The sequence below is a fragment of the Mustela putorius genome, unplaced genomic scaffold, assembly GCF_011764305.1.
Source record: "Mustela putorius furo isolate JIRA1106 unplaced genomic scaffold, ASM1176430v1.1 tig00003850_pilon_pilon_pilon, whole genome shotgun sequence".
Lineage (NCBI taxonomy): Eukaryota > Metazoa > Chordata > Mammalia > Carnivora > Mustelidae > Mustela > Mustela putorius.
In genome coordinates this window covers 14,717,863-14,735,248 of record NW_025422002.1, presented here as the reverse complement: position 1 = coordinate 14,735,248, position 17,386 = coordinate 14,717,863, and the positions used below count along the sequence as shown (strand labels likewise).

General features: G+C 51.4%; 1 protein-coding gene across 1 annotated transcript in view; it reads right to left on the bottom strand.

Annotated features, from left to right (window-relative positions):
• Positions 1-451: 451 nt before the first annotated feature.
• Positions 452-17,386, bottom strand: part of WNT7A (Wnt family member 7A) — a 60,526-nt gene continuing 43,591 nt past the window's right edge. The window contains exon 4 of the mRNA XM_004738604.3: positions 452-2,915. Coding sequence (XP_004738661.1) covers positions 2,436-2,915 — 480 coding nt within the window. The 3' untranslated portion in view covers positions 452-2,435. The remainder of the gene's footprint in view (positions 2,916-17,386) is intronic.

Below are 17,386 nucleotides of genomic sequence, written 5' to 3'. Positions count from 1 at the left end.
CAGCTAACCTGGCAATTCTTCTAGTAGGCCTTGCTGCCCTCATGCCAGACACACTTTTCATCTGGATACTAAGGAAGGACATGAGGGTAATTTCTGGTATTTGGGGAGGCGCCTCAAAACATTCTCAGACACCATGAGGCCAGGAAGAGAGGGACTACAGCTTGGAAACTCTCTTTGCTCATGGTAGACTCTGGTTTTCCAGGGCAGAGATAAACTGTGACATGGGACCTAAAAGAAACTTCTACATATTTTCTCCTCCCTCACCTAGCCACACACTACCTATCCACCCATCCACCCACCCACTCCCCCAACCAGATGTGCACCCATCCACTTACCCACTCCCCCATCCATCCATCCATCCATCCACTCACCCATCCATCCACTCATTGCTTCACATCCCTACCCATCGTGACACCCACGTAAAGAAGAAATAAATGATCCAACGGAAGATATCAACCAACCATCCAGCCATTTTATTTGTCCATGCTGTGATCCAGGCCCAGTGCTAACATTGGGGAGTTCCAGCACAGCCTAGACACCAAGGGACTCCCAGCGTGTGGGGCCATCAGGCTGTGGTCTCAGAGGTATCTGAGTTTCACCAGTGTCTGTGGGCACAGAGTTCAGAGGTGCCATCTCTTGGTGGCTCAACACAATCACCAAAGGTCCCTGTGGTCGGCCTCACACCACACCTCACCCGCAAGCAGACACACCTGGGGACCAGCAGATGCACAGAAACAAACCCACGTGCACCGCCCCCCCCCCCGAATCTCTCAGGCCCATGGAGAGAGACACAGAGTTGGGTAGTTGCAGGAGCCCACACAATGTAGGTGCCCCAGGACCCCAGAGGTACTTGAAGGTGCAAAGTCACGTGACTACCCAAGACTACCGAGGGACACACACACACACATGCACACACACGTGCGTGCCTGCGCATGCACAGATATGCAACCAGACACATATTAGAATACCCACAGCCTCTCAGAGGAGAGCTCTGCAGGTTGGCAGGCATTGGATGTAGGAGCAGAGAGGCCTTGTCCACACCTCTCTGCCAGTCTGCCCTAGGACCCTGACATCCAGGAAGCCCTGCTGAGCCCTGCTGCTCATGGGACCCCTCACCCCAGCTTTTCTGCCCCATAACTGAGGACTGTGCCTCAGCTCTCAGAACACATGGCAATGGCAGGGGCATCCGGCTGGGGAACGGGCTCCCTGAGTTGATTTATGCCGTGTGGTGATTCATCAAGCCCTCTGATAGTCACCCAATCCCAAGGGCACAGGCCTGCCCCCCACATGGCTCACTATGAGCTCACTGCTCAGTGACCTTGCTCAAAAGGCCTAGGCTGGGGATCTGATTTCTGTCCCAGGTAATAACAATAACACCCCAACCCAGGCATCCAGGGGCCACTTCTGCCTGGTTGGCCAACAGAACTCGAGAACCCAGCTATGCAAGGGCCCCCATGGGAACCAGGCCTCGCAGCTCCTTACCCCAAAGCAAGTACCAGAATTAAGAAGAAGCACAGGCCATGGAATGATACAGGCAGACTCAATATAAATAAAATATTCATATAAAAATAGTCTCTTACAAAATATTCTCTCTTATCCAGTGGCTCACTTTCCAAAAGATGGAAACTGTTGGGAGTTTTATTAATATCTTTCCTCTCTCTCTGTATTCCAAACTGGATTCTTCTATTGGTGTAAGTTTGAGCTGGGGAGGACTAAAGGATGGAAATCGTAATCTGGGCGATGTCTCCAAATCTGGACCAGCTTAAATTTCTGGATAAGTAGCAGCAAACAGCAAAAAAATATAAACGTGTGTGTATATATATCTATATATGTATAAAGGACGTCTGCTTTTAAACATCTAGTGCTGGGGGTGGGTGGGGAGGTACTCGCAAAATCAACTAGTAGAAATATCTGCGTAAAGGATAGTTATTTACAGTTCTACTTGGCTCCTTGTCCTAGCAACAAAATTATCCCGCAAAGAAAGCAAGCGGTCCACTTTGATTGCAGAAAACGGATCCCGACGAGGTGGAAGGATTCTTTTTAATTAAATAAATTAATATTATTTTTTTATCAGAATAAATTGTTAAATATTGCTATATTGAGGCCCCTGGGTCCAGAGCTCCTGGTGCAAAAGGCTCTGCTCCAGCGGAGGAGGGCCCCCTCCCCTGGCGGCGTGTGGGGTGGGGCGGAACAGCAGTGGGTGTGGAAGAGAACAGTCCAGGGCTCTGGGGAGATCTTTCCACCGGGTGCCTGTGGGAAACCTGGGAGAGGTTTCCCCACAGCAGAAAAGACAAACTCAGCATTCCTCCCACGGATATCCTGGAAGAGACCCGCCGGGGTGACTGCAGCTGGGAAGCTGTCCGGTCCCCGCTGCGGTCTAACTTGCAGCTGGAGGTGCCCAGCCGGCCCCAAGGGCAACAAGCTGAGTCCCGGGCTCACTTGCACGTGTACACCTCGGTGCGCTCGCTGCAGGTGTTGCACTTGACGTAACAGCACCAGTGGAACTTGCAGTTGCACTGCCACACGCGGGCATACTGGTGGGTGTTGTAGCCACGGCCACAGCACATGAGGTCGCAGCCGCTGGCCTGCGGGGCTGTCTTGTTGCAGGCGCGGCCCTGTGTGCCCACACTGCCCGTCACCGGGTCCTCCTCGCAGTAGTTGGGTGACTTCTCGATGTACACCAGGTCTGTGTCCATGGGCTTGCGGTATGACAGTGGCTTCTTGATCTTCAGGAAGGTGGGCCGCTTGTTGCGGCTGGCACGCACGGGCTCCACATGGACCGCCTCGTTGTACTTGTCCTTGAGCACGTAGCCCAGCTCCCGGAACTGCGGCAGCGTCGTCCAGCATGTCTTTGTGGTGCACGAGCCGGACACGCCATGGCACTTACACTCCAGCTTCATATTTTCCTCCAGGATCTGCAGGGGTGGGTGGGGAAGAGCACAGCACCCGTCACTGCATGCACTGGCCTGGGGTGGCCCCCAGCCCAGCCCACCCTTGCCCTGCCATCCAGCCTAGCTGGCTCCCGCTTTTGTGGTTCTTTGTGGTGGGGTAACTCAGACCTGGATTCAAATCCCTCTCACCGGTGCTTCTACCTGGAGCCCACTTGCTCTCCCGGTCCCTCCCAGCTCCTATCTGGTGATTAGATTGGTGCTCAAATGCATTCAGGCCAGTCCAGGGCACACAGAGGGTTCTTTTTGACCTGGGCAGGTTTATTTTATTTTGTTTATTTATTTATGTAAGAGAGGGAGAGAATGAGTGAGCAAGGACAAGCAGGGGAGAGGCAGACGTAGTGGGGGAGGCAGACTTCTGGTTGAGAAGGGAGCACCAGGAGGGACCAGATCCCAGGACCCCAGGATCATGACCTGAGCTGAAGGCAGACGCTTAACCAACTGAGCTCCGCACCAGGTGCCCTTAGCCTGCACAGGTTTAAAATCATTTTTAAACCAACATTTAAAAACCAGCAGATAGACTTCCAGGTTCAGTTGGTTGGTTGGTTGGTTTCTGTGTTTTGACAAATAGAAAGGGCATCTGGCAACTCTAGGATGCGATTCAAAGCATTTACTAACTGGTATGACTGAGGGCAGACCTGCTGGGTGGAAAGTTGACTACACATGGCAGCGTGACAGCCCTGCTCACCGCAGCCTTTGTCAGCACTGTCACACAGCAGCGACACCTGGAGCTGCCTCCTTCACTGGCTGGTATCCCTCAACTTGCCATAGTCCCCACCTCTCCATATTGCCTCCTTGACCTCGAGCTTGTATTTTCAGAGGTCATCTGCTTGACCACTTAAGACATCTGCCAGGCACGGTGAACACCCAAAGATGGGAACCCTGGCTCTGATTTAGCCTTCCTGGGCTATGCCCCATTCCCCTGGATGTCCCTGGCAGCTTTCTCTGACCTCCAGCCTACGTGGGGTACCTCTTTTTCTGAGTTCCCAATTCCCCTCAGGCTCCCATTGCCCTAGCACTGAGACGCAGTGTTGTACAAGGAATGAAAAGCACAGAAGCTGGACCCCGGGTTTAAATCCCAGATCTAACACAAACTTGCTGTGTGCCCTCGGGCAACTTCCTTGAGTCCTCTGTGCTGCATTTTCCCCTTGTGCAAAATGGGAGTGACAATTGATATTAATTGTAATCATACAATAAAACACTTGATAGCAACAGAAAAGAATGAACTAATACACACAGGAAGAACAGATCTCTAAGATGTAATGCTGAGAGAAAGAAGTTGGATGCTGAAAAGAACATACTATGTGATTAAACAGATGTGAGGTTGAAGAACAGGGAAAGCTAATGCCTGGGTTTCATTCTTCTCTACATACTCGGACAGTGGGCCACAGATGGCCTGTAAGCCATATTTTGCTGACCCCTGCCTTGGAATATCCATGCAAGCAAAGGAGGCAACATTTACCAAACCCCCGTGGTACTTGGTATTTAGGTTGTTATTAGGCTTTGGGATTTGTTCTTTTTAAAATCTCTTCACTCCTTCCCTTCTTTCTTCTTTCTTTTTAAAAACTATATTATAGAAGGAAGTATCTTTGGAACTAAAGCTTCTCTTCCCTTATCATCATCTTCAGTCTGATTTTATCGCAGTCGACATTTATGAAGGTCCTACTGTGTACCAGACACTAGGGCGGGAAGGTACGAGTGAGCAGTTTCTGGGTCACAGTGTCTGAGCATTTTCATGGTCTCCATGTGGACTGTCAAATTTACTTGGCTTGTTATATAGTGAAAAAAAAAAGTGGATTAATGAGTAAATACCTAAACACTTATTAATCACCTGTACACGCACTGGGCCCATGCCTCTGTAAGTGGCATCGTTGAACTCCATGAGGTTAGTATGATTCCATTTTACAGGGGTAAAAACTGAGGCTCAGCTAAGTCCTGGAGCTGGTCTGTGGGGGCATTCAGAGGCGAGGATTTTACTGCTGAGGGCTGTGAACCAACTGCTTGAACCAACTGCCGCTTACTTGCTTTGTGACCTTGGAATTGTCACACTCCCTCTCTGGGCCTCAGCTGCCGTCACTGAAACATGGAATAAAGGCAATTCCCTCTTTTCTGGCAAAAGTCAGGGTGCTGGAACAGAATCAGACATTCAAGAAATAGTCACTAGCTCTGCCTCTGGGCCTGGGCCAATACCAGTGCTGGGGATACAGAGGTGGCAAGATCTGGTTCCTGTCTCCAAGAATGGGCTTGTGTTCAGGGTCCTCCCCATCCTAAGAGCTCTGCATCCAGGAGGAGAGGACCAGAGCTTGGGTCAGTGGTCTCACTGGGAAGGGAGCACCACCCTGTTTAAACCATGGTGTCTGTAATCCGATGAGCCAGCAATGCCACAAGCATCCAGAATGTTCAGGGACAGAGCTTTCAGCTGGCTGAATGCTCTGATTCCAGGACACCTAGTGGGACAGAGCACCTCCTGGGTGAGCAGCCCCGTCAAATAACACAGATGTCCCTTTTGGACGTCAGTGAGGATATAGTTCCTAAGAGTCCAGCCTTCCTTCCTGCCTCGGCTTGAGAAGCGTGGGAAAAGAGCACAGCTCAGGGGTGTGGCGATGCGCTTGGGGGCAGGGTTAGGCAGCAGGTTCCGGCTGACTGAGATTGCAGTGTAGTCAGACATTTCGACATGGATATGCTGGGGGATAATCAGAATGGATTCTGACGCTCCTAAAGATGCAGGGCCAGGGGGGTGTGCACACATGGCATGGCGTCTCCTAACACGTGCTGACCTACGGCTCAGAAATCTCACTTCCAAGGCATATACTTGAGAGAATGAAATGCTCATGTGCACAGGAAATAGGTTCAAGGATGTTCATAGCAGCAGCATTGATGGATGTATGGAGACTGCCTAGAGTGGATTCATGGTGTCTTCGCACTGGGCGCTCTCTGTATGTCCAGCGTGGTGGGATGGATAAGCTAAGAGGTGCACTCTTCGGGACCCTACAGGACAGTGACAATGAACAGCTATAGCAAAGCACACCAACAGAGGTCAAGCCCAGAAATACAGTGGAGAGGGCAAAAAGCAGTCGGAAAAGATGTCCCCGGGATGAATTCATGTATATCAAGTTCAAAGGTAGGCAAAAGTGAATTGTATGTTTCAAGGCCACCTACAGAGGGGGAAAGTACAATAAGAAGTAAAGAAATGAGGGTCACAAATACCAAGACAGTGGCTGTTTCTGGGCTGGGGTGTGAGGGACTGTGGTTGACAAAGGTCACCGGGGGCACTGATGCTTTATAATCTTTCTTTTAAATAGTACGAATGTCCCATGAGCTTTTTTGCATAGAAGCTATATGTCACAATTTATAAAAATGCAGTGGGTCCAAAAGCCACTAAGCACTAAGCTCAACATCATTTGCATCAGGCAAATGCAAATCAGAATAGCCACTTCCCACCCTCTAGGATGGCTGACAGAAGAAATACAGATATGCAAGTGTTAGTAAGAGTGTGGAGAAATGGAAACCTTGACACACCATCAGTGGGAATGTGAAATGGAGCAGCCCTGTGGTTCCCCAAAATGTGAAACACAGGGTTATCATATGGCCCAGTGCTATAGACTGAATGTTTGAGTCCACCCCCAAATTCATGTGTTGAAATCCTAGTAAGTGGAGCCTCTGGGAGGTTCTTAAGTCATGAGGATGGAGCTGTCATGAATGGGATGAATGCCTTATAAAAGAGGCTCCAGAGAGACCCCATTAGGGGTTACCCTTCCACCATGTGAGGTCACAGGAAGACCGCACTGGCTTTGAACTAGAAAGAGGGCGAGATGCTGTGTGCCTTCATCTTGGACTTCCAGCCTCCATAACTGTGAGACATAAATGTCTGTTGTTTATATGTCACCCAGTCCGTGGGACTTTGTCATAGCCTCCTAAAAAGACTAAGACACCCAGCCAGCAATTCTGCTCCTAGGTATATACTCAGGAGAAATGAAAACATACGCCCATACAAAAACTTGTTAACCAATGTGAACAGCAGCATTCTTCATAATCACCAAAGAGCGGAAACAACCCAACTGTCCATCACCTGATGAACGGATACAGAAAACATGGCACAGGCACACACAATGGAACATTATTTGGCCACAAAAACGAATGAAGTGCGGACACACGCTACAACACGGATGGACCTTGGAAGCATCACGCTCAGTGACAGAAGCCAGACCCAAATTGTATGGCTGCATTTACATGCGATGTCCATAAGAGGCACATCTACAGAGACAGAAGGTAGATTAGCAGTTTGGGAAGAGCCTGGGGGAAATGAGTGTCTGCTGGGGGTTACAGGTTTCTCTCCGAGATAATGAAAATACTCGAAAATTATGATGGTGGAACACATCTGAGAATATGTTAAAAAAAAAAAAAAAGCATGGAACTGTACACTTTATATGAGTGCCCTGGATGGTATGTGAATTATACCTTAATAGAGTGGGTTCTCTTAAAAAAATCCTTGAAGGTTTTAGTGGAAAAGCAATAGGTAGTATTTTTGAGGCTGTGACACCGACTGTTTGTGTTCGGCGGATGCTGGGCCAGGACCCCCAGTGCCGAGGTCAGACTCTGGGGTCAGGCTGGGTATGGCTGCTACTCCCACTTCATGGAGCCTTCCGTTCACTGCCTCTGTACACTGCCTCCCTCTTCCTGTGAGGCCACAGCTGGCCTGAGGCCATTGCAGTATTTGTGTGGGGCCCTCATCAGATGATGTCCAGCCTGTGAACCCAGCAAACTTTGCATTTTCAGAGCCCCGGTGATTGCATTATATCTGTGCTAAGCTGTGCATAATCACAGCTGCCCTGGCCAGAACTGGCCACCCAGGCGGGCATCCGGATGGGCACCCAGCCCTCTGCCTGAGGCAGGGGACAAGAGCAGAGGAAGCAAGTGTGGGACAAAGCCACATTCTTTGCACCCCCTGACCCCACCCCACACCCCCGAAGACCAGGCTGGCTACCAGCTTCTTGGCTGTCTAGAGGGACTTCAGAGCTCCATTTCCATTGGGACAGTCTGGATTGTGATCCAGGGACATGTAGGCTCTAAGGGTTTGAAGAGTCTGCAGGCTCTAAGATGATACAACCTCTTGCACCTTCCTAGAGTTTGGCACAGAGCAGGTGCCTAGGAAATGCCCAAAGGGAAATTCACCAACAGGACACATTCAAACTATTCCATGACCAGCAGGCAGTGAGACAGAACAAACTCCCCCGAATGTTCAGGGTCTGGGAGGCCCTGCCAGGCTGGACGGATGGGGAAGTGCTGAGGATCCTGGGAGCAACTAAGATCAGGGGAGGGACGATCAGAGGGCTTGGAGCGGCTGCAATGGACTCATGTCAATATTTTATGACCCTGATTGCACTGGTGGGTCCCAGCTTACATGGTAGCCACAGCAGCCTGCTTGGGGTCTGCTGTTTGGCCATCCTGGGATAGAGAGTTGCTTCGATGCAGCAGGAAAGTAAAGGAGAAAATAAATCTGTGAGGTTCATGGTCTGGTGTCTCAAGAGTGTCGTCTCTGGAGAACATGGAGGTCTCCCACTTCTCACCCCACCGATGGCCTGGGATCTGAACACAGCAAGGGGCCCCAGATTAGTGGGCTGGTGGTGCCACGGGGAGGGGGTGGCTCTTTTGGGGGAGACAAGAAGCGGCTGCAATAGGGGTTCACATTTTACCTTATAAATCCTCACTCCTGTTCCTGGCCTCCACTGGCTTCCCTGCCCACTCACAATAAAATCCCACCTCGTAGCCAACATGCAGTCACAGGTGGAGAAGAGAAGGAAATATGTTCCCCTCATCAGGTAAAACTCCTGATTTTCCTGACATTCCCTCAGAGGTGGCCATTATCATCCCATTTCACAGGTGAAGAGAAAGGGAGGGACTTAAGCAAGACCGGAGTGTGAGTCTGTATGTCTTTCCAGACCACTCCCTGTGCTCCTGACCTTTGCTTCATGCCACAGGAGATAGTATAGGGCACCTAACCATTGCTACTGGTGACTGGCTGGTTGGGCCTGGTGGATATCGGTCATGGGACAGTATGAATGCAGCTGCCACCTCCAGTTAGGCCTGAACTGCGGAAGCCCTGTTGGGAGATTAGAGGGCAGGAGGGAACTCCTCCTGCTTGCTCCCCACTGGGACCCTCATTTTCATCTCCCTAGAAAGACACTGCATACCTGCCAAGGGTCGTTCCCTATTTCTTCCCTCCCCTCTGTCTCAGGCAGCCACTAAATAGTATTCTGTCTTGATGATTTTCCCATTTGAGACATTTCACATAAATGGCACCCTATAATAAGATGGCCTTTTGTGGGTCTAGTTTCCTTAATTCAGCACAGTGTTTTTTTCGTTTTTGTTTTTTAAAGATTTTATTTATTTATTTGACAGACAGAGATGACAAGTAGGCAGAGAGGCAGGCAGAGAGAGAGGAGGAAGCAGGTTCCCTGCTGAGCAGAAGAGCCCGACATGGGGCTCCATCCCAAGACCCTGAGATCATGACCTGAGCTGAAGGCAGAGGCTTTAACCCACTGAGCCACCCAGGTGCCCCAGCACAGTGTTTTTAAGGTCCCTCCATGTAACATGGTGTAGCTTGTACCAATACGTCTTTCTTTGTCATGACTGTGTGGCTATGCTACATGCTGTCCCCCGTCCCTCAGTTGTTGGACAGCAGCCCCTTCCTAAACACTCTATAATTTCCTAGTCTGAGTGCACCCAGTGGACTGGCCATGACTGTGATGCCAGTGGCGAGACGCGGCTCCTTTGAGGTGAGCTGAGAACGAGCCCTTTCCTCTTGACTGCCAGGCCTGTCCTTGTCTACCTCTTGGATCTGGTCTCCTGTTCTTTACCCGGCTAATCTTTACTGCCATATCAGAGGCTCAACTCAACAAGTCCGCCACCGGGTCTGTGCCCTCTGGGGGAGACTCATGCATGTGCCAAATGACACAGAGTACCTCACAGAGGGGGTTATCTGAAATATCGAAAGCCCAAGAGAATCAAAAGTTCCACCAATGGGGAATGATTCTCTAAACTGGAATGTCCTGCAGCTGTTAAAGAGAACAAGGCAGTTCTGTACTTACTAATGAGGGCTGATTGGCAAGAGACACGGGGAAGAGAACAAAGCAAGGTGCGGAAAAGTATGCAGACCACGAGCTCACTGGTGTGAGAAGGAAAAAAATACATGCACTGGTGTTAGTAAGAACACAGAATAATCTCTCTGGAAGAATGCATGAGAAATTGGTAAGAGTGGCAACTTCCGGAGAGGGTACCCAGTGCCGGGGATTTGTGAAGACAGGAGCCTTCCTTCTCATGGGGTTGTCTTTTGTACCTTTTGAACATGCTGTCTTGTCAGAAAAAAGTCACCTCCTCCACGAAGCCTGCCTTGATTGTCAGTGACTCCCTCAGGTTCTTCATGGCTATCCTGGGCTATTGATACCTGTCAACTTGGCCCTGTGAGACTGTCTACCTGTCAGCATCTCCCATCAGGCCAGTGGGTCTCTGTGGTGGACGTGGAACTATACCATTCATATGCCCCTTCAAGGGAAGTCTTGCATCCAAGCTACAGCTAGTAAGGTGCTAGCCAATTGGCTCGGGGTGGGAGGGGGCAGGAAAATAAGCCCTTTTGTACCTTGTGTAGTATTCGCTAATTTCTTCGGGAGCAATGTTCCTATCATGGCTGATTTTTAAGCTACAAGTGATTTAGCAATTGGCTCACAAATCCCTTGATTTTTAACACGGTGCCTGTGAGCCCACACGAGCGAGCCCCAGTGCATTATGGGGCCAGGAGTGCAATCAGCATGCAGTCCCCAGTGGTCAGATACTCCAGGGCCTGCCCCAGTTGCAGAACTGCAGCCTAATTGGGTGGGCTGCAGCCAGAGGCGGAGAGAGGGAGGGGTAACAGGTCTGGCCACTCTGATGGGCAGTACCTGCTCTAGAGTTCTTCCCACGGCTTTGTCTGGCCAACACTGCAGCAGAGCATCTCGGTCCAGTCCTGCTCCTCCCCTTTCCCTCGGCTGAGCCCTACTGAGTACCTGGGACCTAAAACACCATCTCAGCCTCTGCTTCTCAAGAACCCCGCCTGTGACATTCCTCGGAGATGGGGGCCAGGACATTCACCTCCACCTCCCTGGCCTCTGACAGAGAAAGCCTGGCGTGGAGACGGTACTGACCAGTAGGAAGCAGAAAGAAGGACCTAGTGCATGTCTATCCATGTTCATTCACTGACTCATTTTGCATTGAGCACTGTGTGCCATTTGGTCCATTTGGGATCACCACCACTACCAGAGACCTGGGAAGACCCTGAGGCAGGAAGATACCATCCCTGCCTTCTCTGGGCCTGCAGATCTCAGATCCCAGCTGGAAGCAGCCATGATAGCCCTCCTGAATCTAATTATAAATTAGTGTGTTCCATGAAGGAGTGGGACAGAATGCAAAGAAAAGTTTCGACCCAAGAGTAGCTGTGCTTGGGTGCAGTACCAGGAAGCTTCCCCCAAGAAGGCAAAGGCCGAGCTGGCAGCCAGAAAACAGGAGGGCTCAAACTTAGCCAAATTTAGCAGGATGGGGAAGGGGCATTTCAGACCAGGAAAGAGCACATGCCAAGGCCCTGAGGTAGGAGGGATGCGGCCTGTCCATGAGAGAAATGGGAAGGGGCCGGGGGCTGGCCACTCAGGGCAGGGAGGAGCCTGGATCACCCTCCAGCCAAGGCGTGCCACTAGGGGCCTTTCAGGCAAGGGAGTAGCAAGGTCCGAATGACACCTTTAGAGATCATTCCAGACAGAGCAGACATCAAGTTAGAGAAGGTCAGAGTGGCAGGATAGTGATATGGAAAGAAACCGTCCCCATCACACAAGCCAGAGACGACAGTGGCTCTGACATAGATGGAGGGGTTGGGAGGGAAACATGAGCAATACTTGGTGAATGATCCGTGGGGAGATTGTGGGGGTCCAGTGCAACTCACAGGCCTCCCATGGCTATGGACACTATGCACTGAAACAAGGAACCCAAAGAAGGACTAGGCTGGAGGAAGAGCATGTATTGAAGATATGATGGGGAAATTTCTGGCATAGTGAGTAACCCATAAGAGGGGTGTCTGGGGAGGCTTTTGGTGCCACTGAAATCTGTCCCTAGTCAGCATGGGTGCCCACAGGAGAGAATGTGACTGGAGTCCCAGTCAGTATTCAGTCTCTCTCACAGACTAAAGCATGTGGTTGAAACCAGCCAGAAGTGGGGTAAACACCTATAATCTTTGGTATTAAAAAAAAATTACAAAAGCACAGGATAAGATATTCTGAGAAAAACTGAAAGCTTTACATGACCACAGGTTCATTATGAGCTAATAAGCTGCTAAAAAGCCTGAGGTCATATTAACTGAGGTCTGGTGCCCACAGTAAGGGAGGAGATTGCTATGTGATTTTCAGAACTGAGCTATGCCCTGGCAGATGGACAGAGACACAGTATGTATAGGAAAAAGGGCTGGAGACCCCATACTGAAGTAGATGGAGCTGACCAGCCTAGAGAAGGCAGTGTCTGGTTGCTCTGGTCACTGCCCCACCTGCTCTGCAGATCTGTCCTGGGACAGGGTGAGTGGGAGGGACAGTGTGTCCATCCAGAGGGCAGAACGGGGACTCCAGCTGGAGAGGAGTCACAGGATAGTAGATCCCTGGTCAGTGAGATGCCAGCCTTCCCCACCAAGCTGACCAGACCTGGATGGGGGTTGCTGGGGAAGTGATGAGCTCCCCGTCCTAGAGAGTGTGGTAGCAGCAGTTGGGGTCTGCAGTGGGGATGCCTGCAGAGGGTAGGGTGGGGCTACTCTCAATCTGCTTCTCTATCCCCCAACTCAGCTTCAAACCTATCTGGAGAGCAGGAAGGATTTTCTGCATTGCTGGAGGGAGAAAAATCAATCTCTTTCTGACAGGTCCCCCAGGAAGTGCCAACAATGTACTAGGTGCTGCCCAGAGCCCAGAATTACCCAGGACAGGATTCTTAGGCCTGGGAGGGGCCTTGGGAGAAACTTGGCTCCAGAAATTCCTTGATTCATAACACCAAATAGATACTATTGAAGCTGGCCTCCTGGGCCATGGCAGACTCTTGGGGCTGCCCAGAGGGTCTGGGGGTGAACTTCTGGGAAGCAGAAAGGGTTCTGAGGGGAGGGAGATCAGACAGTGACCTTGAACTCCCACCCAGTCCATGCTGCGTGGCACTCCTGTGACTGGGAGCCTCTGTCACCCTCCGAAGCATTCTGAAGGCATCTAAATTGGAAAAAACCTAAAGCTGTTTCTCAGCATTGAATTCCACTGCTCCCTCTCACAGACCCTCCCATGCTGAGGCCACTGGGAAGATCGTGACACCCCCCCCACAGTCCAGGAGGATATCCCACCTCAGGGTGGTCCGTGACTCCTGCCACACCCTCCACTGGGTGTGCAGCTCCATTCCTCTCCCCCTTGTCTGACCCGCCCCCCAAACCTTCAGGAGCCGCAGAAAATGGTCTTCTTCCTCAGAGCATCCTGCACTGCCCACCAATGCCGGCAGGACTCAGCAAGCCTGGATCTCTCCTGCTTCCAGCCTTCTCTTTGTGCCTGGTTTCACAAGGCTGCTGTGGCCTTCAGAGCTCTGCAAACACTGCCTCCTCAGTGAGGCTTTCCCAGCCACCCACACTATGGTCATCCTGTCAGCGATGGCTCCCAGCACCTGCCAGTCATCCCTCCCAGATCCCACTGCTCACCTCCCAGTTCCTACCAGTCATTACTCCCAGGTCCCATTGCTCATTGTTCTCCGATCCCACAGCTCATGGCTCGTGGTTCACATTGCCCATTGCTCCCAGGTCTCACTGGTCATGGCCAAGGATAGGATCTTGACTCAGGCCAGCCAGGGCCAATAAGAATAAGTCCTGGGGATTCAGTGTGAAGAAAAGATAAGAACTTTTCTGGTCATTTCCCACCAGATGTGAAGAAGGAATGCAGGAACCAGAGTTATGGATAGGCATCCTGCAATCATATGGGTGTGAAGATGAAGTTAACTGGGAAAGCAGAGCTGAGAAAAAAAGACAGTGTGATGGGTATGTGCAGCTGGCTCCTAGGAATATCATCTGCATCCTGGATCAAGCTGGACCTGAATGCATTATCCCAGGACAATTCAGTTCCATGAACTGATGAATTTCCTTTGTTTTAAAGCTGGCTTGAGTAGTTTCTGTCTCCTATATCTTAAAATATCCTAACTGATACACAGCTCCCTTTATCTGTGTAGGAGAGATGCTTTTGTAAAGCTGATAGCTAGCCCATGGGTTTTAAGTCACAGTATGCAAAGATCTGGGGGAGGTGGGGGAAGACTGGTTTGCTTGAAAGGGCCTTGGGGAGGCCAAGAACTTGAGGGCTGGAGATTGAGGTTAGCTGGGCATCTGCTTTCCTTTGATCCCTCCACTGTTGGCCAGCCTGGCTCTTCTGCTCAGTGTTACCTGTCCCTTCAGGCCTCTAGGTAATAAGAGCTCCCCAGTGTCACTGGTACCAGGTGCTGCAATAGCCCTCACAGGAAGTAATCCCTTCCTTAATTCAGCACAGTGTTGCTGGGATCTACCAGATCCTGGCTGGGACACAGGTGGGTAAGATACACCACCTCTATGAGCCTTGGTTTTTGTTTCCTTGTTCAGTGGAACTCACCCCCTGGTGGGCGAGGCCAGGACCAAATGACCAAAGGTATAGGTGCCAGGCCAAAGGAGGCTCTCCAGACATGTGGCTGCTCTTATTCTGACCATTAAATTATTCACAGTACCATGTGACACTTTTGTGTTGGTCTTGGATAAGAGTAGGGACAATTTCTCAGGAAGAGCTCCAGGCTGGCTTCCCACCCAAGCTTCACCTCTTCCTCCCTGCAAGACTGTGAGCCCCACAAGGGCAGGAAACCACGTTCAACCCCAAGAACAGCCACTCACTTCCTTCAGCTGCTATTCTAAATTCTTCACATAAAGCAGCTCACGGAACCCGTACAGCAAGCCCCCCGAGGCAGATTTCTCATCCTCATCCCCATTCTACAGGTGAGAAAGCCAAGGCACCAGGGAGTTAGGAAGTGGGGGAACTGGTCTTCTCTGGCAAGCAGTCTGCCTCCGGAGCTCTGCGGGGCAGTGGAACAGAAGGAAGGCTGAGAGCCAGGATGGCCTTGTTCCCTTAGGCTACAGACACTGGGGTGTCCACACCGGGGGTCCTCTTCCAGGATGCACACTCACCATCCCACCACCCCCGGGATGTGGCTGCTGATCCCAGAGGGCAAGTTCCTCCTAGGAGCTGCTCTCCCAGCATGGAAGCCACCTCACCCAGGGTCATGCCCCTCCTCAGGGCAATTCTAGCCAGTGACTGGTTGACGCTGACCCTAAAGACCTGCCTCTGTGCCTCAGCTAGGGATGACTCCAAAGGGCCATTCCAGCCCCAGAGCATCTCGCGGGACCCTCTGAAGTCTCTGTTGGGGCTACAACACAGCCCACCTTCTCTCCCTTGCTTCCCAACAGATGTATCTTCCCAGAGCCCTTTCTGGAAATGCCCTGCATGTGAATTTCCACATCGGGAGCCCTTTCTGGTGGCCCTGATCTGAGGTCGTGTGTTACTCAGTGGGCAGCTGGCTGTGGACCATGCCACCTGGAGAGCAGGTAGGAACACCGTCCCAGGAGAAAAGCCTGCAGGCTGCCAGCCCAGAATCATCACTGCCTCCCCACTTCCTGTTGCTGCTCCTCCTCCCTGTCCCTCTTGTTCCTCCTCCTTCTTCTGCTCCTTATCCTTCCCCCTGCTCCTCCCTCTCTCGCTTTTCTTCCTCCCCCTCTTATCTCTCTGCTCCTCTGCCACCACCCCTAGCTCCCCTCCTCTTGTGTGTCAATCCATCATGGGCAGAAAGTTCCATGTCATTGAGCTGCAGCTGTATTCCTCTGGGCAACTCAGATGAAAGAGGAAAAGGCAGCTTTTTTTGGGTAAACATTTGGAGTATTTTCTTCTCAGCCACATTCTTTAAGTCATATTGGATGCACCGACTTCAAGCAAATATTCCCGTCTGCCTCAGGTGGGGACGGCAGGGGGAAAGCCAAGCGTTCCATAGAACAGAGCCCCAGGAATGCGAGCAGGTTAGCCCCTGACTGCCGGGGGGCACAGCATCCGGCCAGGGCCTCGGGACAAGGACTTGTCAACCTAAACCAGAGAGAGAAGTTTCCCAGTCTAGATTGGGACCTTCTGAAAGTCAGAGCTGGCTAGGTTACAACTGTTCCAACAACCATCTATGGCTCCTTATTGTTGGGGTTAAAGCCCAGTCTTTTGCCTGGCTCTCTGGGCCCCCACAAACTTGGCCTCTGCCCAACTCTGGGGACTTGAAGGAAGCCACATCTCAGGGACAAACACCCCCTCCCAACCTAGACTTGTCTCCTTCTAAGATCCCACCCCTCCCCCAGTACACCTGTATGCCCCTGCACACAGTCACACTCCCTCAAACACACCCCATGCCTTGCACGCACATGTGTCCTCCCCATATGCACAGCCCCCAACGACCCCCATGCTGTCCACACCCTCAGTCATCACCACACACACTATCACACGCACATTCACACGCACATCCTCACTCCCAGTCACATGCACACACATGCTTATATGTACCATCTCACGTCACTCACCCCTGCACAGCACACGCTCATATAGCCTCTTGCCTACCTGGACACACCACACACCCTCCCATGCTCAAACACACACCTACACATGCAGAGCCCCCCACATACTCGCACACATACAACCTCCCCCCACCCTCTTGCACACCTTGTACACACATTTAGAGGTCCTCACATACATGCTCACACACATGCAACATACAAAGAACCCTCATACACATGCTTGTACATATACACACACACTTCTCACACACACTCACACACACGCAGCTTACACAGACGTGAGGGAACCCCATGGAGGAGGCCAGCAAATGGACTCCACTGTGCTTCCTAGCCAGGGGCCCTGGGCCAGGCCTCAGCTTTGCTTCCCCATACACTGAGACTCCCTTAAGCCCTTCGAAGGGCTGTTGTGGGCATTTAAGGTAGAAACTCCATTTCAGAGGTGGAACAGACAAGGCCCAGCTGGGGCAAAGGCTGCTCACGGTGCCGCCCTCCTAACCCCAGCCCACCTCTCCCAGGAACACTCTTGTCTGCTTCTTTCTCATGAGCTGACTCACCCAGAGGGAGCAGGATTGAGCAGAGGCAGGGGCCACCTCCCACAGGTGGGTGATGTGGACTGTGGCCAGGAGTGAGCTTAGTCAAGTGACCCCAACTATAGCCTGAGGGGCAGGAAGCCAGCAGGAGAGCACTGGAGCCCCTGAGCCATATGTTCCTCCCAACTTCTGGAGCATCAGTGAATTGGCCTTGGCATTCATTCATTTGTTCATTCGTTCATTCATTCATACATTCATTCTCTTACTAA